This window comes from Eurytemora carolleeae, unplaced genomic scaffold, assembly GCF_000591075.1.
Source record: "Eurytemora carolleeae unplaced genomic scaffold, Eaff_2.0 scaffold237, whole genome shotgun sequence".
NCBI lineage: Eukaryota > Metazoa > Arthropoda > Copepoda > Calanoida > Temoridae > Eurytemora > Eurytemora carolleeae.
The window spans coordinates 1-27,194 of record NW_019396130.1 but is presented as its reverse complement, the minus strand read 5'-3'; the positions used below and the strand labels follow the sequence as shown (position 1 = coordinate 27,194).

The window sequence follows — 27,194 nt, the reverse complement described above, 5'->3', positions numbered from 1 at the left end:
TATTATAGAAGATAATAATAAAAGAATCAATTAGCTAAATTGTGGGGTGTTGCTATGGTTTGGTGTCACACTAGGAAAATGTAAACAAAAACAACTTAAAGAAACTATGGCCTGAAATAATAAGCTTTCACTCTTTTTCATAAACTTTAATAACTTAAGTATCCACAACATAATTTGTCAATATGGATAGAATATAAGAATATATGGACAAAATGACTAAAAAAGGGCATCCATAGATAAAATGGATAAAATGGATGGAATATGTTGATATGTGGAATATTTGAAGATACTGGCAGTTAAATGTGTGGAATATGTGAAATGGAATATGATCAAGAAAATGTGAATATATGTATAGAATATGTGAATATATGGATAGAAAATCTGAATGTATGGATAGAATATGTGAATAAATACGGATAGAACATATGAATATATAGATAGAATATATGAATATATGGATAGAATATGTGAATATATATGGAAAGAATACGTGAATATATGGACAGAATATGTTAATATATGGATAGAATATATGAATATATGGATAGAATATGTGAATATATGGATAGAATATGTGAATATAAACTATGAAAAGTTGGAAAGAAAGTGTAAATATTTGGATAGATAAGTTTGCTCTGAAGGATTTTTGAAAAGTTAAAATTCTAAAAATAAAACTTTTAAAATAAATATCGAAGATTTACAATATATTTGGATCTAAATAAAATTCCTTTTCGATCAATTCAGTAAAGCTTACAAAAAATTCCAAAACTTTTTGAAATACGAATTCATTTTTTTTAGGCTTTCGAGCAACAATCAGGTTTATTTTGACTTTTGTAATTAAACATGGTTTAATCAAGTTGGAGATTTTTCTGGATATTTAAAATTGTTTAAAGATATTTCTCAACATGACACAAAAATGATAAACAAGTCCTGCTGGTGCATGCAATTCTCCCAGAAAAAGTTAAAAATGGAGAAACAAAATCAAACACGCTTTTAAAAAAATTGTGCTTCTTTGTTTCTTTTTCTTCATTCTCACTTCCTTTTCCTTCGCCTCCTTCCCCCTCCTTCCCCCTCCTTCCTCCTCCATCCCCCTCCTTCTACCTCCATCCCCTCCATCCCCCTCCTTCTACCTCCATCCCCTCCTTTCCACCTTACCCTGTCCTCCTCTCAACCTGTTATACTCAGATAAACTTTGAACTGATAATCAACCCAATCAAACTTGATCCCAATCTTCTAGGATAAGTTGTTTGAAGCTAATCATTATACTGGATACCAAGGATACCGTAGTAAGCAATCCTTTATTATACCCAGGATACTCTATTAACCAATCCTTTATTAGACCAAGGATACCGTAGTAACCAATCCTTTATTATACCCAAGATACTCTATTAACCAATCCTTTATTATACCAAGGATACCGTAATAACCAATCCTTTATTAGACCAAGGATACCGTAGTAACCAATCCTTTATTATACCAAGGATACCATAGTAACCAATCCTTTATTACACCAAGAATACCGTAGTAACCAATCCTTTATTATACCCAGGATACTCTATTAACCAATCCTTTATTATACCAAGGATACCGTAGTAACCAATCCTTTATTATACCAAGGATACCGTAGTAATCAATCCTTTATTATACCAAGGATATCATAGTAACCAATCCTTTATTATACCAAGGATATCATAGTAACCAATCCTTTATTATACCAAGGATACCGTAGTTACCACTGCTTTATTAGACCAAGGATACCGTAGTAACTAATCCTTTCTTAAACCAAGGATACCGTAGTAACCAATCCTTTCTTAAACCAAGGATACCGTAGTAACCAATCCTTTATATAACCTATATAACTGTAATCCTTTATTATAACAAGGATCCCGTAGTAACCAATCCTTTATTAAAGCAAGGATACCGCAGTAACCAATCCTTTATTAGACCAAGGATACCGTAGTAGCCAATCCTTTATTAGACCAAGGTTACCATTGTAACCAATCCTTTATTAAACCAAGGATACCGTAGTAACCACTCCTTTATTATACCAAGAATACTGTTGTTACAAACATGGGTTTACTGTATTGTCTAGCGGAAGGTTTTTGTCACAACAGAACAGATTTGTATTGATTTATTTTCTTCGGATATTACTATATATAACTCTACTAAAACCTACCCACTCCACAAACCCAGCCTTGAATATAAATATTTCTTGGAATAAGAACTGTATTAAGGAATAGGAACTGCATCTAGGAATAGGAACTGGTTCTTGGAATAGGAGCTGTATCTAGGAACAGGAACTTGTTCTAGGAATAGGAACTGCATCTAGGAATAGGAAGTGTATTTAGGAATAGGAACTGTATCTAGGAATAAGAACTGGTTCTAGGAATAGGAACTGTATCTAGGAATAGGAACTGAATCTAGGAATAGGAACTGTATCTAGTATTGGAAACTGTATCTTGAATATGTACCGTATCTAGGAATAGGAACTGTATCTGGGAATTTAACTAGAAATTTTAACTGTTTCTAGGAATAGGAACTGTATCTGGGAATGTATCTAGGAATAGGAAGTGTTTCTAGGAAAAGGAAGTGGTTCTCGGAATAGGAATTGTATCTAGAAATAGTAACTGAATCTTTGAATAGAAACTGTATCTGGGAATTTAACTAGAAATTTTAACTGTTTCTAGGAATAGGAACTGTATCTGGGAATGTATCTAGGAATAGGAAGTGTTTCTAGGAAAAGGAAGTGGTTCTTGGAATAGGAATTGTTTCTAGGAATAGAAAATGTATCTATGAATCGCTGTTTAGGAATAGGAATTGGTATTTAGGAGTAGGATATGTATCTAGGGATAGAAACTGTATCCTAGGATAAAGAATAGAAATGTTAAAATTAGATTTGACTGGAGGAGAAGGGATGGGATTGTTTTGGTAAAGTTGTATCTAGATATAAACACATATATTCCATTTTATCCAAATATACAAATACATCATTCTTGTATATATTTTTCATTCTTAGAGACAATTTTCTATTTTCAAACGTCATGTCGGGATTCACTTATTTTTAGTTACTTCAATGCACAAAAATTGTATTTTTTTCGCAGGTTTAATGGAAATGTAATGCATTATGTTATTATATCTACTTACAGAATGATTTGTTATCTTACTAATGATAATAACTAGCAATAACAATATCTTTCTAATTACTGACTTTAGCAATGTACCATCTTGCTCAATACTGACATAATAATGTACCATCTTGCTCAATACTGACATAATAATGTACCATCTTGCTCAATACTGACATAATAATGTACCATCTTGCTCAATACTGACATAATAATGTACCATCTTGCTCAATACTGACATAATAATGTACCATCTTGCTCAATACTGACATAATAATGTACCATCTTGCTCAATACTGACATAATAATGTACCATCTNGTACTATCTACCTATCTATTGACATAATAATGTACTATCTACCTATCTATTGACATAATAATGTACTATCTACCTATCTATTGACATAATAATGTACTATCTACATATTAAATTGACATAACTATATAGTTCTGTGCTTCTTACTTCTTCTCATAATTAAGTTACTTCAACTTTTATCATTTTAATCCGTTTTGATAGGAAAGTTAATTTTGTTAGTATTTGCAGGATAAAAAGTTTAAATTCTTTTTCTCTATGATTTTATAAGAAAATATAATGGGATATATTAAAGATTTTCTTTAATATTTAGGAAAAAATTTCCTTTTTAGTTCAGCTGTATCATTAATAATCTTTCCATTTTTTAATTCGACATTTTCCAACAAGGTTCATATTGTCTTACCTCTTGGCTTGGATACCCTGAGCTCCTACAGTCACAAGAACAACCACAATCCTTATCTGATGCTTTAGGATCTACATAGGGAGGAGGAGATGATGGCATACTAGCTGCACAACTGGAGAATCGAGCCATGCCGGACGGAGAACTGTTCCTGGGCATAGTAGCGTGCTTCTCGTGCCTTGGGTTCGGAGATTTATTTCTTGGCATGGTTGAATGATGAGGAGGAGAAAGTGTCTGAGCAAGAGGAGAATCCTGATCCCTTAATCCTACGCCGGAGAAAACAGAATGCGAGGTAGATCTTCCCTTCTCGTTGTAAACCCCGTGTATAGGGTTGGAGTAGGAATCTCGGCAGTAATGATGAGTCGGGGGTTCTAGAGAGGAGGGTGATATGTCCGTCCAATCCCTTTTCCGATCTGATCCGACTTTTGGAAGTTTGAGAGGGATTGAGGTGGGTTGAGGAGGGATTGCTCGTTGATAAAACGGATCCAATCCGCTGTCCACGGTATCAGTTTTATTATCTAAAATCCCAGATCTGGACGGTTTTCTACTCAGCTCCAAGGTTGGATTGTCCTGTCCTGGTACAAGATCAATACTTCGAATCTCTAGTGTTGGACTGTGGTGCACGGAGAAATCATTAAACTCATCCTTTCTTTCAGATTTTCTCTTTCTGGAATCTTTCTCCTTTTGGTGAGAGGATTTGATGTGCTTTAAAATATCTGATGATTTGCTAGACCTGGATTTGTGACCAGACTTCTTGTCTTGTTTCTCAAACTCCTCCAGGAGTTTCTCCTTCAACCATTCCTTCTCGTGTCTAGAGTACTGGGGAGATTCAGGTTCATTCTCGTCCCCGGAGATACAATCCTGGCGACTACAATCTCGAGACTTATCTGGACTTCGTGTCCTCGTTCTTCCTCTTTTCTTACTTTTACTTTCCAGTTCATAATATTCTCTTCTTGATTTCCTACTTGGTTTGGCAGACTCATCCCGTCCCCGCGGTTTAACGGGATCTTCTAATTTTCGGTTGGGCTTCTCCGATTCCATTTTTCTTAAGGATTTGACCGGTTCCTCTGGATTCCATCCTGGTTTCACCAGTTCATCAAGCATATCGGAGCTAATATCTTTCTTTACTCTTCCAATATCCTTCCTAGTTGAATCTCCATTGATATGAGTGTGAAGGGTTGTTTCAATCTTTTCCTTCCTTTCCATTTTTGCTACAACTGGAGTTCCTTTTTGCTCCTGGAGTAATTTTTCAGTTAAAAACCTGAACTCTCGGGCATCCACCTCAATAGGACGACGCCTAGGATTCCTTAAAAGGTTCAAAACTTCCACTGAATCTGTATTTGTAGTTCTTTCATCGTACATTGGACGCGATTCACTTTTGGTCCTTGACCTGGTCTGAACTCCACTTTCACTAGTTTTAATCTCAGATACTCTTTCTATCACTGGCTCAGGGTCTAGTTCAAGATCCCGTCGCGGGGACCTATCCTGAGATATCACTTGTCTCTCCCGACCTAGATATTCCATGTTCTCACCTTGATATGAGTTTTGCTCCAACACCTTCTGGCTTAATCCCTCAACCCCATTCCGGGAGGTTTCACTTCGGGATTTATCCCGAGGAAACCTACTTTTTAATTCCTGCTGAACATCCTGCACAGGGAGAATAATATTATTTTCGGACAAAAAATAAAATTATTGCCCCCTAAAAATATAATTTTTAATGACATTTTTTGGTCTTAAGTCAGACAGCTTTGGTTTACTATTGGTTTCCAATGGCAATAATCTCAATTTATACCCAATTCTGGGTTTTGAAATTATAATCTATTTTTGTATAAAAATACATAATTTCCCCAGTTGCCATGGGCTACTTCTAGAGGGGGGATATTTAAATTATAAAAATTTGATAATTATTACTCCTTCCTTATAATACTGTTGATAATGCAGGGGTTTCTGATGAGAATCTGGGTCGGGTTTTACAGAGTTCCGTAGTTCAGGAGTTAGGTCGGGTTTCAAATTTGTTTTCGGTCCAGATTGGTCAGATTTGGCAATACTTCTATTGCCGGGTGAAAGGTCATGTTTGATATAGCTCCGGGTCCCGGGGGAAAGGTCAGGTTTACCAATGGTTCGAGTATCAGGGGACAAGTCGGGTTTTATGTAGCTCTTAACAGGACTGGTTCCATGCTCTAGGATATATTTTCATTTTACCACTGGGTAAACATTAATAAATCTTTCTTTATAGATTTACAGATATATGCACTACAGTTTACAGATAGATATAGATAGATAAAAGATGGAAAAGATAAATACATGAAAAGATATAAATAGATTATTGAAACAAAACTAGTGAACAAGGTTTAGCCATTTTCCACAATTTTTTTCTAAAATGCATTTTCCCAAATGTCAATTGAGTAGAAATTTCCACATTTTATATGACACATATTATTTATTTTATATATTATATATACTAAATATTTTTTATTACAGGAAAGGACTTTTGTTAACTTATCTTTTTAATTATGCCTTTGGAAAAGACACTTGAAAAAATGCCCTTGGGAAAAGTCCCTTAAAAAATGCACTAGGGAAAAGTAACCAAAAAAATGCCATTGGGAAAAGTCACTTGAAACAATGCCCTTTGTAAATGCACTTAAATTAATGCTCTTGGGAAAAGTCACTTAAAATAACGCACATGGAAAAAGTCAATAAAAATGATTCCCTTGGGGAAAGTCACTTATAATAATGCACTAGGGAAATTTACTTGAAAAATGTCCTTTGGAAAGGGCCTAATATCGTAAGGTCTCTTTGATTGTTTTTCAACTTAGGTTGAGATGGCCTTCTGAATGTAGAATGCAAGATGCACTTCTAAATTGTTGAAAGAAACTTAGAGTAGATTTAAACAAATCTTTATCATTTTAAATCCTAGAACTGAAGAAGTATTTTTAAACTTTCGATAAATCTGTTTTCTGGTTTCAGTGAAATTATAGAAAACAGATTGTTTCATCTAAACCTTGAGAAACCTCCTGACCAGTTCTTGGTTTGGACATTATACTAGCAAGGATTCCAAAGATATTTTACTCCAGGTGACTGTATATATAGATGGAGTAAACTATATAGATGGATCTTACTCCAGGAGTGAACTGTATTAATGGATCCTACTCTAGGTACCAGGAGTAACTTGTACAGATGGATCCTACTCCAGGAGTAAACTGTATGATGGATCCAACTTCAGGAGTAACTTGTACAGATGGATCCTACTCCAGGAGTAAACTGTATAGATGGATCCTACCCCAGGAGTGAACTGTATTGATATATCCTACTCCAGGAGTAAACTGTATTGATGTATCCTGCCCCAGGAGTAAACTGTATGAATCCTACTCCAGGATAAACTGTATTGATGTATCCTACCCCAGGAGTAAACTGTATTGATAAATCCTACTCCAGGAGTAAACCGCAGATATTTTACTCCAGGTAACCGTATATATAGATGGAGTAAACTGAATAGATGGATATTACTATGGGTACCAGGAGTAAACTATATAAATCCTACTCCAGGAGTAAACTGCATAGATGGATCCTACCCCAGGAGTAAACTGTATTGATGTATCCTACTCCATGAGTAAATTGTATAGATGGATCCTACCCCAGGAGTAAACTGTATAGATGTATCCTACTCCAGGAGTAAACTGTATAGATGGACCCTACCCCAGGAGTAAACTGTATAGATGGATCCTACTCCAGGAGTAAACTATATAGATGAATCCTACTCCAGGTGTAAACTGTATAGATGGATACTATTCAGGAGTAAACTGTATAGATATATCCTATCCCAGGAGTAAACTGTATAGATGTATCCTACTCCAGGTGTAAACTGTATAGATGGATCCTACCCCAGGAGTAAACTGTCTAGATGGATCCTACTCCAGGAGTAAAGTGTCTAAATGAATGCTACTCTATAGTTTCCAGTTGTAGAATGTATGTGTGTATGCTCAAGGTATGAACAAGAGAAAAGTAGAGTACATAAATGGAATTCGTGATAAACACAAAGTAAGATATCGGAATTGATTCTTTGCCACGCACTCAAATTTTTAATCCCTTTATCTTTGCTGACGGATGGCATAAACCTTTGATATTTCAAACTTTGTTTATTTGATATAACAGATTTCATAACTTGAAATATTCAAGATCTACAGCATTAGATTAAAAAGATATAAAAATGAGAAAATCAGAGTTTGTGACAAAGTCTTAATTCCTTTGTAACTTTAAATTGGACGATGATTTGCTGGTTCAAACAAAGTTCTAGCATGTTAGGATACTTTCATAAGAGATTATTTATGGAGGTAAATGAAATTCCCTTGTTTATAAACGGAATGATGGTTTCTTTCTTGCAATCTTGAAGAACTGTCTTCATTGTTATAATCCTGTATATTGGAACCATGTATATGCTCCGAGTTAGATCCTTGAACCCTGGATCCTCGTGGATACTCCGGGTGGGTGAAATGCATCCTGGACCCGTGTCCAGGTTCAGGGTTCATCATGTGAGATCTAGTCACATGTCCGTCCTGACTAGGACTTAGTGGAGACATTCTTAATCCTTTTACAGGACTCTCCTCCCTTCTCCCATCTCTGTCCTCCCGTCTCCCATCTCGCTCCTCCCTTCTCCCATCTCTATCTTCCCTTCTCCCATCTCGCTCCTCACGTCTCCCATCTATTTCATCTCTTGTTTCCCCTTGTTCTTCTCTTTTCCGACTTTTACTCCTGAGAGGACATATATATATTCTAGCTTAGAACTAAATTTTACTCCTGAGAGGACATATATATATATTCTAGCTTAGAACTAAATTTTACGATGCATTTGCCCCAACTATAAAAGAATTACTTGCCTCAAAGTTTGATTTTCTAATCCCCATATCTTTGCAACCAGATAGTGTAAACTTTGGATAATTCAAATTCTAATTTTCTAATTTTCTAATGCTTTTATCTTTGAACCCTAATGTCGTAAACTTTTGATATTTTTAAACAATAAATTCTGCTAGATTTAATTGTCCAAAGAAATTCAGTCTTTGCCATAAACTTGAATTTTCTAATTCTTATATCTTTCCAACAAACCTTAGATATATCAAACTTAAATTATTTATTCTAACAGAACTCATTGTTTGAAACATCTAAGGTCTACGACATTAGGTTGCAAAGGTATAGGGATTAGAAAATTAGAGTTTGTGGCAAAGACTCAATTCCTTTACAATATCAAAGGTTTGCAAATAAGAGTTTAATACAAGTGATAATCGCTAATGAGGACAACCGCAGTATTAATTCCAAATAGATCAGAAATAATTAAAACCTGACTAGGCAGTATGCATTGATGCTTTTTAAATAATTTATATTTTTTAACTGAAATATAACACTTTGGCAAGTATTCATAAGCATCCTTTGAATTAGGGTTTCTGAGAATTTCGGAAATTTTAATGGATTGATAAAAACTAATTTGGTTGAAATAATTCCTCGAAACTTGATTTGGTTCCAGCATTATTTATCTATAAAATTTTCAGTAATAAATATAAAATATCAAAATATTCTTTTCGTTTAAATTTAACTAAGTTTAAGTACTAGCAGTTTCATCATGTCAGGATGAAAATTCTTACAAACTCCGCTTGAAAACCAATCAGGATTTTTCCAATTACTTCTTTCCATCAAACTCAAACTAAAAACAACCACATCGCCGTTTTAAATAGGTAGAAGTCTATCGCTATAAAAGAAATACAAGTGAGCTGGTATGGTAAACCCAAAAAAGCATGTGTGACACTTCAAAAACAACGCGGTCTAAAATCTTATGCGTAACTTTCATAGTTATCTAAATATCTGTCTGATGCTAATGATATATTTATCCTATCCTATGATGATTATGATTATGATGATGACGGTGTGGTTCATGTTGACCATGTCTATGATTCTTCACATTCCTCTCCTCCACTCTATTTAAATCAAACCGTTAAAAAAAAGAAAAAAAATTTAAAAAATTGTCGGCTGAAGATGAAAGCACAAAAAAACAGCACACAAAAAATCTACCAACTTAAATTGCCTTCAAAAAAGAGGAAAAGAATTGATTACTCGCAACAATTTATTGTTGCAAAGATATAAGGATTACTGTAAAGCGAGTAATTAGTTTTTTTTTCTTTATAATTATAAACACAGTGTTCAATTACTAAAGTTTTTAATTCTCATTTATTACGAAACAATGAAAGACATAATTAAGTGAACTTTGGATATTTATTCTTACTGTAGGTCTGAAAATTAAATTCTTCAATTTCCAAACTAGAAAATGATGATATCTTACACATTATTCATCAAGATTTAAAGAGTTGATTTAACAATCAAACTTGTCATGCTATTGTTGAAAGTTAGCCAGGAAAATCTTGAAACTTTTTTGTAAACCTATTTCTATCTTGAAATACCTTATTCAGGATTTTCCAAATTATTGTGTGCACTGGAGTTGAAAACCTTTTCAAACTTGAATACATCGATATATAACTTCCGCTTAGAATTTATTATACAGGGGGTTTTAGAAAAGTGTATTTTTTTCCAAAATTGTGTGTTGACCAGAATAGAGGTAGTTTTGAGAATCACCAATAAGAAAGCCATTGTTACCGGTCACGGGGACAACTTAGATCTTTTTATTAATGTATATTTGCATAGATCTAACAAATACTTTTACATATAAAAAGATTTGATATTTCCTTCGCTTCATCTGTTTAAAAAAAGACTTGGTCTGGAGAGGAAACTGCTTATTTTTTGATTATCCATTATTTTGAAAAAGTTTCGCATAACTTTCTTAACGAAATTTAAAAAGACACTTTTATAAAAACAGCCTGTATATGTAGCTCCCTCTTATATATATTCTGCCCCGAATTAAAAAACGTTGAATAATATTAATATGAGCAGGAAATTATTAAACATGAATTACTTAAATCTTTTAACCCTATTAACCCTTTATTTTTTGCGATAACTCAAAAAGTTTTTGAGCTTGGAAGGTCAAACTGTCTGACTTTTCTAGCTAACACATACCCATCACTTAAGCTGGGCTTTTATACCTACTGCCTCAGTCCTCAGGCAAACTGCCTAAATGCCTTATTTTCCTATAACAGACTTAATCTATATTTAGACCTATTTAAAGTCATTGGATTTCAATATTTTATAGCTCTCAAAAAAGCCTATAACTAAAGTAAGCAGATTGCACAATTTTTGCAAAGAAATTTTGGACATATTATTGCACAACCGTTTTTAAAGGGAATTTGCACATTTTCAGTTTTTCTTAGAATACACATTTAAGTCTTAAAAATGTTGCAAATGTTTTTGCACATTTTAATTCGCTGGGTTAAGGGCTTTTCAAAAATGTATAATTTGTTGCAATTTGCGCAAATTTTTTTGCGAATTTTTTTACTTAATAACTAGATTTCGCAATAAATATTTGGATTTTTGCAAATGCCATTTTTGCAGATTATAGAAGCAGAGCCCAAGGGCTTTCCAAAAACGTATCAAATGTTACTTTGACATTTCAGGATTAAAAAGTTAGAGCTTGTGGCGAGTAATCAGATATTTTAGATCCAGGGTTACCCACAAAAGATGAGACTTCAGAGACGATTGTTGAGAATTTACAGTTTCTGTTTCTCTATATTTATAATTCCCTGCAACCGTAAAGGAACTGAATTTTTGCCACAAAATAGATTTTCTAATCCTTATATCTTTGCAACCCAAATCTGTAGACCTTTGACATTTCAAAGTTTGAATTCTGTTTGATAAAAGAGTCTCAGTTTGAAATAGTAAAGGTTTACACCATCATATATAAGGTTGTAAAGATATGGAGATGAAAAATTTGAGTTTGTGGCAAAGACTAATCATTGAATGAGCCATAAAAAAATTAAATTCAAGGCAGAAGATTTAATTCAACCTCAGAATCGTCTGATAGGATCATCCTGTGTGGGTAACCTTGTGTAAAAAATTTAAACAATATGATTCTCTCTCTATAATATACATTTTGCAAGACAAACGTGAACATCTAAATTTATAAGAGGAATAATAAAAAGACAAAACTAATAAAAATAATAAGTTGAAGTGTAAGATTGAGTAAATTGTGTTTTCTTAACAACTTGTCTGAATCTTTCTAAATCAGGGAAAGGAACTTGTAGTTTTATGGGAATATAAGAGGGGGCTTGGTTTATGTAAATACTTGTTGGGGTTGGAGTTTGGGTTATGAGAGGTGGCTAGCTAAAGTTATATTTCGCTTACAGTCCCTTTAAGAGAGGGGCTAGCTTAAGTTATATTTCGCTTACAGTCCCTTTAGAGAGGGGGCTAGCTAAAGTTATGTTTCGCTTACAGTCCCTTTAAGAGAGGGGCTAGCTAAAGTTATATTTCGCTTACCGTCCCTTTAAGAGAGTGGCTAGCTAAAGTAATATTTCGCTTACAGTCCCTTTAAGAGAGGGGGCTAGCTAAAGTTATATTTCGCTTACCGTCCCTTTAAGAGAGGGGCTAGCTAAAGTAATATTTCGCTTACAGTCCCTTTGAGAGAGGGGGCTAACTAAAGTTATATTTCGCTTTTACTCCCTTCAAGAGAGGGGATAGCAAAAGTTATATTTCGCTTACAGTCCCTTTAAGAGAGGGGCTAGCTAAAGTTATATTTTGCTTACAGTCCCTTTAAGAGAGAGGCTAGCTAAAGTTATATTTCGCTTACAGTACCTTTAAGACAGGGGCTAGCTAAAGTTATATTTCGCTTACAGTCCCTTTAGAGAGGGGGCTAGCTAAAGTTATATTTCGCTTACAGTCCCTTTAAGAGAGGGGCTAGCTAAAGTTATATTTCGCCTACCGTCCCTTTAAGAGAGGGTCTAGCTAAAGTAATATTTCGCTTACAGTCCCTTTAAGAGAGGGGGCTAGCTAAAGTTATATTTCGCTTACCGTTCCTGTAAGAGAGGGGCTAGCTAAAGTAATATTTCGCTTACAGTCCCTTTAAGAGAGGGGCTAGCTAAAGTTATATTTCGCTTACAGTCCCTTTAAGAGAGGGGGCTAAAGTTATATTTCGCTTACAGTCCCTTTAAGAGAGGGGCTAGCTAAAGTTATATTTCGCTTACAGTCCCTTTAAGAGAGGGGGCTAGCTAAAGTTATATTTTACTTACAGTCCCTTTAAGAGAGGGGGCTAGCTAAAGTTATGGCAATAAATATGAAAACTACAGGGAATTGAGGTTTATAAACTATTCATAGATAATTTCTCAACTAATCAAAGGAAATTAAACCGCACTTAAGTTTAGATCCAAATAGGTTCAAATTCAATCCATTCGAATATGAATATACATTCAAACGCAAAAACTCTCTTTTAATTGAAGAAACTGGTTTGAAAATATAGCGTATATTGTCCCACTGAAAAGTATTTTGAATGTCAATAATCGTGAATTTGGCTGTTATTCAAATGCTCTCAACCCCCCCCCCTCAAACTTTAACAACAAAAACATTAACCTCAAAGCAAAACTTTGATTTTAAAAGACATCTCCCTACTCATATTCAACCCCTTTCATAGAAAAAACATTCCCTATAAACCAAAAATATGCAATATTTAAGGGTTGGATTTGTTTCCTTGGCATTGTTACATGAGGGTGTGTGTATATATCTGTTGGAGGAGTAGGGTAGGATAGTCTTCAACCCGTCTCCTCTCCTTCTCCGGGATCTAAACAGAATACAGGTTACTATATCTGCTGGAGGAGTAGAGGATAGTCTTCAACCCGTCTCCTCTCCTTCTCCGGGATCTAAACAGAATACAGGTTACTATATCTGCTGGAGGAGTAGGATAGTCTTCAACCCGTCTCCTCTCCTTCTCCGGGATCTAAACAGAATACAGGTTACTATATCTGCTGGAGGAGTAGAGCACGACAGTCCTAAACCCGTCTCCTCTCCTTCTCCGGGATCTAACGCAGGTTATTATATCTACTGGAGGAGTAGGGTTGAATAGTCTTTAACCCGTCTCCTCTCCTTCTCCGGGATCTAAACACGACAGAAGGTCAAAACTTTTGTATGGTTAATCCATGGATCAAGCAGTTAGCTGTTGTCCGCAGAGGATTAAAATAATTTCTTGATCTTGTACATCCCGTAGTCAGAACCCTTCAGGGATATCCCGTATTCATAACCCTGCAGGGATATCCCGTAGTCAGAACCCCGCAGGGATACCACGAATTCAGAACCCTGCAGGTATATCCCGTAGTCAGAATCCTGCAGGGATATCCCGCAGTCAGAACCCTGCAGGGATATCCCATAGTCCGAATCCTGCAGGGATATCCCGTAGTCCGAACCCTGCAGGAATATCCAGTAGTCAGAACCCAGCAGGGATATCCCCTAGCCAGAACCCTGCAGGGATATCCCTTAGTCAGAACCCCGCAGGGATACCACGAAGTCAGAATCCTGCAGGGATATCCCGTAGTCAGAACCCTGCAGGGATATCCCTTAGTCAGAACCCTGCAGGGATATCCCTTAGTCAGAACCCTGCAGGGATACCCCGTAGTCAGAACCCTGCAGGGATATCCCTTAGTCAGAACCCTGCAGGGATATCCCGTAGTCAGAACCCTGCAGGGATATCCCATAGTCAGAACCCTGCAGGGATATCCCGTAGTCAGAACCCTGCAGAGAAAACTGAAATTAAAGGGATCAAACAAGAACTAAGTGAGTTTGGAGTTAAGAACACTTAGAATTCAGATTGAAAAGAACAAGACTTTCAAGTATTAATAATTAGAACTACTGTTCCTGTGTGAAGAATGAAATTACTAATCCTAGTTCAGTGGATTCAACTTTTTAGGAAAAATATCGTTTTCAGTTAAAGCTGGGTTTCCAAGCTAGTATTTAGAATATTTATAAATATAAATCTATCTATAAATTTGGCTTGTCTGTCTGTTTGTCTGTTTGTTTGTATCCAATACACGTCAAAACGGCTGAACCGATCGGGCCCAAATTTTTTGTGACCCCAGGGAAGGTTTATGAATGATCAAAATTTTAAAAATTTGTGTTTAAAAGTTTTTTATTTTTGAAAATTTTGAAAATGCGCAAAAAGATATTATGAAATCCGCAAACTTTTTTTGTTTTTTTTTTATACTGTACAAAGAGAAGATGTTCAGAGATAAAGCCACAATTAAAAGTTGAAATAGAAGATGGGCGCGAAGCGCCCTAAAAGCCTAGTATTATATATTTTCTTATTATTCTCAACTTTCAGGGAGGAGAAGAAGGAAGGTTTTTTATCATAATTATGTTCCAAGATTGTCATTCATCTTGTTAAACAAATATTCTAAATATAGAAGAAAATTGTTCAGTAGGTTCTATGCATAAAAGTTAAATGTTCTACAGATTATTTGTTTGTGCAATGTATTCTAAGATTCTAGCAAAAAAAAATCGGAGACAGTTCGATAGTCTTTGCCACAAACTCAAATTTTCGAATTCTTATTTCTTTGCAACCTGATTGGGTAAACCTTTAATGTTTCTAACTTAGACTATTTGATCTAACAGAACTCATAGTTTAGCATTGGGACGTAAATAAATAGATATGTCATAAGAAAATAAGAGTTTGAGGCAAAGACTCCATTCCTTTCAAGTGAAAATATCTATATATATATATATATATATATTCATAAAAAAATTTTAAATGTTCCAACAATGTTTTCCCTTTAGAACAGTGTCAATGAAAATATATTTTATTATTGATCTGAGTAGTTCTTGACGCTACTCCAATCTCAAGCATATAATGGACTTCAACTTAGAATAATAGAAGTCCATCTAGGGAAGAAACCAAAATATACAGGGGAGCCTATAAAACTATCGAATAGGAAGACGACTGTTAGACTCAACTTATGCTTTGAATAGTCCAATGAACAAGTTTTTTTTACACTGATTCATTTCACTTTATTTTCATGCTGATTAAAACTTTCGACGTTAAAACATCATCAAATACATAAAAGATTGCTTATGTGTCGTCTTCCTATTCCACAGTTTTATGGTTCTCACTGTATAATCTTGGAATCTGTTCCCGACGTGACTTCCAATCAAAATAATGTTGTGTTTTTTAATCTAAACAGTGTTTTTCTTCTCCATCTCTTTTAAGATTTTTGAGTTTGTAGTTTTAAAAAATCTTTGTCTTTCGGATTCAAGCTTTTCCCGGATTTAAAAAAAGATATTTTTAACTTTTATAGTAATTTACCCTAATTACCTCTTTGAATCATAACAAATTACAAAGCTTTTCTAACAATTTACTTTTATCTGAAACTTAATTAAACTATAGATATTAACATATGTCATGTATGAGGTACGTATATGAGATATTAAAATATGTCATGTATGAGGTACGTATTTGTATTTCTTCGACAAGTTAAAGCAATTTAACATGAACATGATTCAATTCTGATACTTAAAAATTACTCTAGAAACTCCCCCCCCCCAAAAAAAAAAGTTACCGAGGTTTCCACTTTTAGCATTTAATAACTATAGCTATGGTATTGGAGCATCCCTTATGCCGTAATTTGACGTCATTTTCCCTGATAATCGATATTTTCATCTTGTGCAATGTACGTGCATAAACCTTTCTCAGCTTCGTTGAATTCATGTAAAATGTATATGCATTTTTAATCCTAGTCCTGGAGCCAGCAATCAAATATACACCGGTATAAGATGAAGGGGTGGAGGGGGTAGGGGGACATTGTAATGTTTGGCATAGTTTTTATTTGAAAAAACACAAGTCTTTAATTGTTTATAAAACGGATAAAAAAGAATATCTAATACTAGACGAATGACTTGACCCAGTTTTGTGGCCGCAGCGCTTGGCCCCGAAAATGTCTGAACCCGGCCTAATCTTATTATTTAAAGTTATTATAAATTAAATGGCAGAAAAGTTCGGCCCCATAATCTGTCCCAGTCGTGGCGCCCAGCCCAGATTTATAGCTTCAGTGATCAATCCAATATCAGCTGTCCTAGCCGTAGCACGCGGCCCAGGAATTGTCTTAACCTTTCCTTACATAGAATACATAATATTTCCAGTTTGTTGGTTGACCCTAGGTTGTTTTATCCATTGATGTCGTTTGACCCAGGTTGGTTTGACCCTATGTCGGTGTACTATGTATGGCATAGATCAATAACAATAAAGATACAACACTAGATGTCGTCTAATTTCCCCAAAGGAGTTACATGTATACTGCGTTGTATTACAAGACAGAGAGAGAGAATGCGTGTAACTCCTTTGGGATTCTGCCTCAGGGTTAGCGCGAACGAAAAACCCCTAGATCTTGAAAAGACGACATCTAGTGTTCTATCAGTATTGTTATTAATCTATGTATGTAGGTATAAGGAGAGAAAGTGACGTCATTAGATTAATTATTTGCAAGATTATTGAATGACTCTCATGAATAATTGGATTCCTATTCAGTATTTATGAAGACAGGGAGATAAGAATTCATTTATTCAGTATTGATGATCATCGAAATAGGAGAGGGGGGGGGGGTGTTCCATAGCATATATGAAAGTAATTGGGGTATTTTATCAAAAAAATCAATATGATGGAGGGGGGGGGGGAGGCAGGGGAGTATGTAAGAATAAGTCTGGTGGAGGGGACATGGAACTTTTTTTACTTTCCAGAGAGGGAGGCGCAAAGGTTGTATAATTTTCGTAATTAAACGATTTTTGATTATTTACGGGAAAACATGATGCTTTTTAACCAAAAATGCCTAGATTTTCATAAATTCAGCATCAGATTATTGTTTTATTTATGCACATGAAACCAATGTAGATATATGTAGCAAAATATGGGCAGAGAAGATTAACTGCGTTATATCTATTCTCTTTAATACGTAATACGATGGTCCTAATAATGTGATATCAATAACATCGTAGGAATTGAATTACGACAATTCCTGTTAACTTTGTAACCTAAGCTATTGAATAAAGTTAGTTGACTGAGACTGCTTTGATTACGGTATTAGAAGTAGTCTGTGTTCTCGTTGAAATAAGACGAGCAGAGATCTTTGCTAATTGATTTAGCATTGAATCTATAGTAAGCTTGAAAATAGAGCTTTTGGTCCTCGTTGAATTATACGAGTTGAGAAATTGCCTGGTAGCAATTTCTTTGGACTGTGTGTTCTTTAAAATTGGGGAGTGTAGCCTGTTATTTCTTTGGACTGTGTGTTCTTTAAAATTGGGGAGTGTAGCCTGTTTGAGATTTGGCCTGTGTGTCATTTAGAACCGGGGAGTGAAGCCTGGTTGAGATATTGCCCGTGTAGCAATTCCATTGGACTGTGTGTCATTTAGAACCCGGGAGTGAAGCCTGGATGAGATATTTCCTGTGTAGCAATTTCATTGGACTGTGTGTCATTTAGAACCGGGGAGTGAAGCCTGGTTGAGATATTGCCCGTGTAGCAATTCCATTGGACTGAGTGTCCTTTATACCCGGGGAGTGAAGCCTGTTTGAGATATTGCCTGTGTAGCAATTTCATTGGACTGTGTGTCATTTAGAACCCGGGAGTGAAGCCTGTTTGAGATATTGCTCGCCCCTATACTGTACAAATTTATTTATACGACTTGACATCCTTGTCTTTTTATGTAATAGAAAACTATTTTGTCCAAGTTTTTGCTCTAAACATAGTTTGTAGATACATTTAATTCTTACCAAAGAAGAAAGAGCAGATAATGGGATACATACTTTTTTGGGATTTCCATTTCCATAAAAACAAATGGTTTAAAAATACCAGAGAGCACTTTACGCTCCCAATACATGGCTAACTTTTATTTTCATTTCTGATTTCTTAACATATATAACCTTGTACAATTTGAAACATTTTTATCGGTAAAAGTAGTAAAAAAGGGCCTTCATTATTCAAATGTCTTTGCAACCTGATGTCGCCGGATTTTAAATATATCTATATAATAAAACAAGACATTCGTATATATGTTCCCTACAGTCAGCCAAAGGGATTCGAATTATTTTTTTTTCAAATGATATCATTATAAAAGTCAATTTACTCAATTTAGAATTCTTTAAGCAAGCTTATATAGAACATTTCCGAATTTATAACAAACTTCCCAATCCAAATTTGAGGCAAATCGGTTAAGTAATTCTATCTATGATCGGATATACAGACAAACAATTGAACAAACATGCAAACAGAGATTATTACTATAGATATATAGATATATAGATAGATATTAAAGAAAATTTTAGATTAATAAAGAAAATATATTTACCTGAAACCAGTTCTCTGGTTCCATGTGAGTTTAACACTTAAGTTTCCAGTAGCTTCTCTTGACTTCCATAGGACTCAATTCTCTTCTTTTTCCTCAAATATAACCATGATCAGGTTATATCTGGATTGATCAAGTAGAAACTGATTTCCTCATCATGAATCCGGCAACATCAGGTTTTATTGTGGTATTCTCAGTAAGCTTAATTCTCTAAATTCCACCATATTCTTATATTGCTCCTAGATATTTCAAAACTGAAAGTAGATGTTAAAGTAGATGTTCAAGTAGATGTTAGAGTAGATGTTAAAGTAGATGTTAAAGTAGATGTTAAAGTAGATGTTAAAGTAGATGTTAAAGTAGATGTTAAAGTAGATGTTAAATAATTCACTTATTCTTGAAAAGTCACAAATGTAGGAAGTTTATTTTTAGTATTAAAGGGGCTACGCAAAAGGGCTACACAAAAGGGCTACACAAAAGAGCTACGCAAAAGAGCTACACAAAGACGCAAAAAAAAGCTTGCAAATTTTAATAATAATTGTAATTTATATTATCTTCAAATACTATTTTTCTTGATCCAAAAAAGAATTTGTCTGTCTGAAAAATGGTTTAAAAACCTAAGATTCTCTGATTCTATCTGAAAATACTAAAATTTATACAATTTACAGGATTTAATCGAAAATTCTAATATTTTCAGACATTTAAAAATATTCTTTTAAAAGAATGTAAATAAAATCAACTAATTCATTTATTTATGTCAAACTGTATTTTTCTCGCACGTCTAATTTATAGTTTTAAGTAAAAAGTGAAAGAACATAATCAATTACAATTGATCTTTTTAATAAATAACCAAGAAAAGAATGAAAATGCGAAACGGGCGGTAAAAAAATCTCATTTTACAATATATTAAATATCATAGCAAACTGCATTATTTACTATGAGCTGTGTACACTGTAAAGTGAATTGAATAGTGTACACTGTACAGTGTACAATGTATAGTGAATTGCATAGTGTACAGTGTACACGGTATAGTGAATTGCATTGTGTACATTATACAATGAATTGAATAGTGTACACTGCACAGTGAAATGTATAGTGTACACAGTACAGTGAATTGTATAGTGTACACTGTACGGTGAATTGTATAGTGTACACTGTACGGTGAATTGTTTGGTGTACACTGTAAGTGAACAGAACTGAACATTTTAGAATTGTGGATATCGAGATCAATGCATGCTTGAGCTTCTTTTTTTGTTAATCTCAAGATTAATTTAATCTTAAGTTTGTATCCACAAAAGTGTATATATATAACTCAACAAATTGAGTGGCGATTGGAGAAACTGGACCAGCCAATCAGAGAAGCTGGGAAATTTGAAATTTTGCGCGCCATTTAATGAGTAAACTCTCATTGGTTGAAAACTGGCAGGAGAGAAAAGGAGCGGATTAAGCGGGAAGCTAAAAGTGTTTACACTGAAAATTCAGATTATGCGATTGGGATTAAAAGTATCCAACTCTAAAGTTTTCTGCATTCAGAGCTGAAAACTTTTGAATGGTGGATATCGAGATTAATGCTTGATCCTCTTTTTTTCTTAATATCGAGACTAACCTAATCTTGTACTTGTATCCTGAATCAGAGTCGCGTATATGAAGCCGATAAAGGAATTGGGTTTTTGCCACAAACTCACATCTTCTGATCCCAATATTTTGCAACCAGATGGTGCAAACCTTCGATATTTCAAACTTAATTTATTTTATCTATAAGTATTAATAGTTTGAAATATCTAAGGTCTACGACGTTGGGTTTCAAAGATATAGAGATTAGAAAATCAGAGTTTTCGGCAAAAACTCAACTCCTTTGACATTATTATACAAAAACGTGAGGGACTCTCTTTTTCAAAAAACCGGTTTTTGATTTTTCTCTACTATATCCAAGAAAGAACGGTTTAAGAAGAAAATCAAAAGTGTGTCCATTGGATACTCAGATTAAGTAATCGGGATTAAGGATATCTCATTAAAAGTTTTCAGCTCAGCTCGGATAAAATCTACAGAGAGAATTAAAAAAACCTGACAAATAATGTTGGACTGAAAAAATCTTCATATTCCAACAAGAGAAGGGGGAGGGGGGGGGGCGGGACAAATTTGGTAGAATAAGAAAAGAACTATAAATGGTAGTTTAGCTCTATTCCATTTCTTAACTTTAAGAACTTGAAAGATTTATAAAGTTTGAATGATTTGAAATCATGATTTAAACTTTTTATTTATTTATGCATGAAAATTCCTGCTTATGTATGACTTTACGATATACCCTTTAAATCTTGCAAAAAAAAATTTAATTTTCAATATTATTGTCATTTCTTTTCTTTTAAACAAATTGTAAACTCCGTTTTACAAATAAACAATGATATGTGTAAATTTATTTAATATATTTATATACGTTATAATATATGTATCATAATTTTATAATATAATGGAAAACTAAAATTTGTCAGATATTGAACTCTGTTATGAATAATGTTGTTAATCGGTTTGAAAAGTTTTTAGAAAAAGAAATAATAACACTTCAAATATTTCAAAACTGTATTATGCTAAACTTTGATTTTATTAAACATACCAATATCTCTGATCTAAAAAATAAAAAGTACGGAAAAATCGTCACGACACGCTTTTTTCTGGGTCGTTATTGGGTCGTTATTGGGTCGTTTTTGGGTCGTTCTTGGGTCGTTCTTAGGTCGTTATTGGGTAGTTTTTGGGTCGTTATTGGGTCGTTTTTTCCAGATAACCTCTGCCAGGGCTAACATTTGGCATAATGTAAGAAAAATAATATTTAGAATACACCATTTAAAATCCATTTTGTTTTATTACACTACGCTAAATAAAAGAAAAGAAAAACAAAAAACATTAAAAGTTATGAAATAAAATGAATTCTATTATTATTTCAATTTTATAAAATGTTCAATTATTTCAAATTTGAGTTTTATTTGTGAATAGATTTCTCTATACTTACATTAACTCCAAGTAACCTCTTTGTTATTGTTGTTATAAAATTAAATTCTTACGTTTTGTTGATATTTGACTTGGGAAAAAAGGGAAGAGAAAAGGTAGGGGGGACTAAAAAATTCGCCCTTAAAGGGACAGACCTAAATGAATCCTAAAGAATTTGTCCAAAACACTGCATACTCAGTTCAACTACCTTACATAGCCAGTCTGTCCCTTTAAAACTACAACGCCCTTAAAACTTAAAAAAATACACGTCAAACACGTCAAACTAAAGTAAAGTGCACGTTAGATTAAAACCATATATGCAAAAAAGCATGATTCCTATTTTTTTCAGATCACTTGAAAAGAACAAAAATGTTTTGTATAATCAATTAAATTTTGTTTTCTCATACCGTGCAATCAAGCTACGAGATCACAAAATTTTCACAGTAATGTCGCGTGTATTTGACCTTCCACTGTTGTCTAGTTCACAGTGAATACCACGCAAGTAAATTTTTGTATGAAAAACCCCAAACTTTTATTCTAGTTTAAAACTGTTGGTTTGCAGTACACAATGTTAGTTTTTTCCAAAAAAACGTACACAGGAATCTTTTAAAGAATTGGCGTACTGCATGGTGATTAGCTGTTTTATATTTTTATTTAAAATTTATTATATATCATATATATTATATCTGCTCAATATTCATATATATTTATTCACCAATCTCTCCTAAATTGTGTGCTTAGGGACTGTTTAGACGTTATATGAAGTGACATTCCTTTTATAAAGTGGTGTGTAGGATTAACAACGGTACCTTATTTTACCTTTGTCTGATTAATATTAAGAATACATTATTTTTCAAATGTGGGTTCACTGTAAATGTGACTTTCGGATGTATGAAGCAAAGACAATGAAGGAAGTTTTCAGACTTTAACACTTTTCTAAACCATGTTATCGTTCTCATCGTTATTTATATAAAAAGGTTTAAAGGGCAAAGTTGCAATTCTACTATTTAAATGGAGAGTCGATTGAAATTACATTCACAATCCCTTTAATTATATCACTCCTAATTTATATTTAAAATAAATAATATTAAGAAAATTTATTCCTAATTCTGAACATAAGTTCAAAATTCTATTAATATTTTTACATTTTTTCCAGTATACATCTAGCTTTCAGAGGAGCAACAACTGGCTCCGGCTCGGCGCTTCTAGGAGTACTCAGAGATACAGGATGAGAGAGAGAAAATGGCAAACTAGAAAACCTTTAATGGAAAAGGAATTAACGGAACTACAAGAATTATTGAAGGCCTTCATTAATCTTTTAACGCTGTGTTAACCTGGAGAATGGAGTTTTTTTTACCAAGCTGGATCCAGATTTTGCTACTGACAGCTTTAAATATACTCCTTAATAACAAGCCTGGTTAGCTGTTATTAAGTATCCGACAATAATTCTTTTGGTCTGGTACTATGTGTAAGCATCAAGGGAGCACAGAATGGGCTGAACAGAACTTTAGATTTCAATTGTGATTTAACAATTAACAACATGGATACACATAAAATAGAAGTCAAGAGAAGCTGTCAATTAAAAATGCTTCTCTTTATTTACTTGAAAAACTTGTGATTAAAAAAAAGCTTGTTACAATCAAAACTGAAATAAAAAAGTCGTCTTCATTGTATTGATATAATCGAAAACCACGCGGGGAAAGGAAAATTCGAATTCTGTACTTAACATTGTTCTGCCTCTTATTTAACTTTTACATTCTCTAATTTTCGAGTAGTTTAGTTAACTATAGTTATCCTCTTGAATCCTTTGATCATTTTAAAATAGTTTAACTTTTCTATTATTTCACAGATTTTACAGCGCTTTCCTCCATTTCTTTTTATTCCATTCTCCCTTCAATATTCACTTTTATTAAATTTATTTCTTTATTATATATTGTTCATTATTTTAGAAATTAACTAAACGTATATAATTACCTCTATGAAAGCCGTGCTTTATTGTAGCCCTAAACATGTACATTTTTTAACTATAAAACACTTGTTTAAAAGTTTTAAAGAAATAATTGTCAAAATTTTCTTAGATTTTTGCATTAGAGCTTGTAACCTTTAGTTCATTGTCAGCAAAATACTACTTGGGTCAAATCAACTCCTAAAGTGTTTAGGTTTTAGCCTATACCCCCTTTCATCTTTCTTTAACAGTCCATTTTCCTTTGGGGTAGAATAAAGGATGCAAAAACCTTCAGATATTATAAAAACATTTTTTGTTTAAAATCATGTTTTATAAAGAAGAATCCTTTTGAAGGAAAGATTAAACCCCCGGGGTTGGTTCTTGAATAGACTAATTTACTGACTTAATCTATCAAAATAGTCTTGATTCAACAATGGCAGGGGGGGAAACTAGGGGAAAAGAGAGGATGGTAACACTGGCGGAAGGGGATAGGGGAAAAGTAAAATGAGGATGGGGGATTTTAGGCGGTGTAGAATACTTTTTGTTTTGTAGTGAATGCCCAGATTGAGGGAAGGGGGGGGAGGGGTCGTTAAAGAAAAAAAGAAAAAGAAAGAAAAAAACAAAAGCTGGACTTGTTTACAATTAAGAAAAGAGATAAGAAGAAAACACGTATTATATATAATACTTATGTATATAAATATATATATATATTGTATTTTCAACTTTTTTCAACTGAAGTATACATTTTAGATGTTTAGATTTATATTTTCCAAGACAAAATGTTTCATGGGTGTAATCCAATCATCAGTTGGAAAAAATATATATATAAATATGATTGCCCTACTATTGTGACATATATCGCTACACCATTGAAGAAACTCTAATTTCTTAAGTTCAATAATTAGATTGTATTATGTATTATGTATTATGTATTATGTATTATGTATTATGTATTATGTATTATGTAAGACATTGTAAATGAAACCAATCAATCGCCTTAAACGCTAAGTTTTTAATCCCTATAGCGTTGCAACCTGATGGTGCAAACCTTTGATATTTCAAAATATGTTTAAGGTGTCCTGCATCAGGATGCAAGGATAATCAGAAACTTTTAACTAAATTATTTCTCAAACCAAATTTGGTCGTTTTTAGTCTCAAACTAACATTCTCTTTGCTACCTGATTTTAAACTAAATATGATATATACCAATGCTAGTTCAACTATTGTAAAATATTAAATGTTTACATCATCAGATTGCAGAAATTTGGGATTAGAAAATTAGAATTTGCTGTTTTATAGAAATATCACAAATAGTTTCTGTGTTTTCAAAACCTGAAAATTGACAGCACACAAAATACTAATTAAAGATTGACAAAAAGTAAATTGTGAAATTTCCGGAGATTTTTCTTTAATTTAATTTGATTTAAAAACTTTTCTTTTGTTTTACAATATAACGAGGCTGCAAAATGTTTTGGTTTTGATGTGATGTGACCATGATGTGACGTTCCTGGGAGAGAAGGGGGGTTTGATGATTTTAGAAAAAGAGGGGTATAATATGGAGAGATTTTTGTAGGAAATTTCAGGCGAAGGGTGGGGGGGGATCGTTCCTGGTTTGGTAATTCAAATACACTGAAATGTTCTCGAATGAGAACTCTTTCCACTGTATCAGCTTCCTTGTTACAAATTGGATAAGCACTGGCTAATCTTGTGAATCCATCTTGCACTGTCAGCATGATACTAGTTCAATGAAGACCTTCTCTCCTACATTTCCTCGGCACATGAGGTCCCACCCGGGGTTTGATACTCCTCTATTTGGTTAGGCAGACATCACAACGTTCTACAAGTCTTCTAATTTTGTCTGGAGCTGATAAAACAAAGAGGGTTCTCTGGAATTTATCTAACGTGCCCGCTACTCCTGTATGTCCGGACATTATTCTTTCATGACGGATCTGGAACGCTTCTTTCAATCTTGTTTCTGGTAAACAAATGTGCAGAGTATTGTAGGGTTTTGTTGGATCCATGTGATTATTGTAGCATAAAACCCCATTATTTCAGGAGAAGGAGGGATGGGTTCCTAATTTCAGGAGAAGGTGGGATGGGTTTCTGATTTCAGGAGAAGGTGGGATGGGTTCCTTATTTCAGGAGAAGGTGGGATGGGTTCCTGATTTCAGGAGAAGGTGGGATGGGTTCCTTATTTCAGGAGAAGGAGGGATGGGTTCCTGATTTCAGGAGAAGGTAGGATAGGTTCCTGATTTCAGGAGAAGGTGGGATAGGTTCATGATTTCAGGAGAAGGTAGGATAGATTCTTGATCTCAGGAGAAGGTGGGATGGGTTCCTGATTTCAAGAGAAGGCGGGATGGATTCCTGATTTCAGGAGAAGGTGGGATGTATTTATAATTTCAGGAGAAGGTATGACGGGTTCCTTATTTCAGGAGAAGGTGGGATGGGTTCCTGATTTCAAGAGAAGGCGGGATGGATTCCTGATTTCGGGAGAAGGTAAGATAGGTTCCTAATTTCAGGAGAAGGTGGGATGGGTTCCTGATTTCAGGAGAAGGTGGGATGGGTTCCTGATTTCAGGAAAAGGTGGGATGGGTTCCTGATTTCAGGAGAAGGTGGGATAGGATCCTTGAATTCACATATTCGCTATACAAGCAACCTTTGTTTTTTTTTTTCATAAAAACAATTCCTTCATTACGAATCAACTTAAAAACCAGATAAAATTTATTTAAAGGATTCATTGAATTTTGTATAAACATAATAATATTTGTATGATGTAGATAGATAGCTATATATTTAATGAATATGCTAATATTTTTCTAATTATGAAAACTTCAAATTCATTGTTATTTAAAATTTCAACTTTCAAACTTTGGAAAGTAAAAGTAAACATTGTTTTTCTTCGTCGTTCTTAGGGCTTAACAAAATCTAAATTGTCCTAGTTCATACAAGTAATTAGACAAATATATGAAGAAGTAGATTTATAGATATAAAGTTAGATAAATAGAACGATAGATGGCTTGGTAGATATAAAGAAATGTGAGTATATTTCTGTAAGCCCTTGCCTGGATAAGAAAAGGGAAGGATAGTGATGAGAATTTAAATAATATTATTTCTGCCTCAGGTTCTTTCTAAATCATTCTTATTGTAGCAGGAAAATGATGTTTTGATCTTTCCTGCGACTGTAAATAGCATTTTGTT

At 34.0% G+C, this 27,194-nt stretch overlaps 2 protein-coding genes across 2 annotated transcripts in view; one reads left to right on the top strand and one right to left on the bottom strand.

Annotated features, from left to right (window-relative positions):
* Positions 1 to 19,306, bottom strand: part of LOC111695836 (trichohyalin) — a 35,095-nt gene extending 15,789 nt beyond the window's left edge. Inside the window, exons 1-6 of the mRNA XM_023465289.1 lie at positions 19,076 to 19,306; positions 13,448 to 13,538; positions 9,721 to 9,801; positions 8,184 to 8,587; positions 5,756 to 6,018; positions 3,842 to 5,485 (exon numbers count right to left, since the gene is read on the bottom strand). Coding sequence (XP_023321057.1) covers positions 3,842 to 5,485; positions 5,756 to 6,018; positions 8,184 to 8,587; positions 9,721 to 9,801; positions 13,448 to 13,455 — 2,400 coding nt within the window. The 5' untranslated portion in view covers positions 13,456 to 13,538; positions 19,076 to 19,306. The remainder of the gene's footprint in view (positions 1 to 3,841; positions 5,486 to 5,755; positions 6,019 to 8,183; positions 8,588 to 9,720; positions 9,802 to 13,447; positions 13,539 to 19,075) is intronic.
* On the top strand, positions 13,462 to 14,550 carry LOC111695830 (paternally-expressed gene 3 protein-like). The gene is made up of 3 exons (XM_023465283.1): positions 13,462 to 13,467; positions 13,554 to 13,785; positions 13,976 to 14,550. Exons 1-3 carry the CDS (start codon positions 13,462 to 13,464, stop codon positions 14,548 to 14,550), a joined length of 813 nt encoding a protein of 270 aa, XP_023321051.1.
* Positions 19,307 to 27,194: the final 7,888 nt, after the last annotated feature.

Excerpts from the sequence above, each read along its gene's own strand:
- LOC111695830 (XM_023465283.1), top strand. Across the intron at positions 13,786-13,975 it reads TTCTCCGGGATCTAACGCAG|GGATATCCCGTATTCATAAC; the intron begins GTTATTATATCT and ends AGAACCCTTCAG.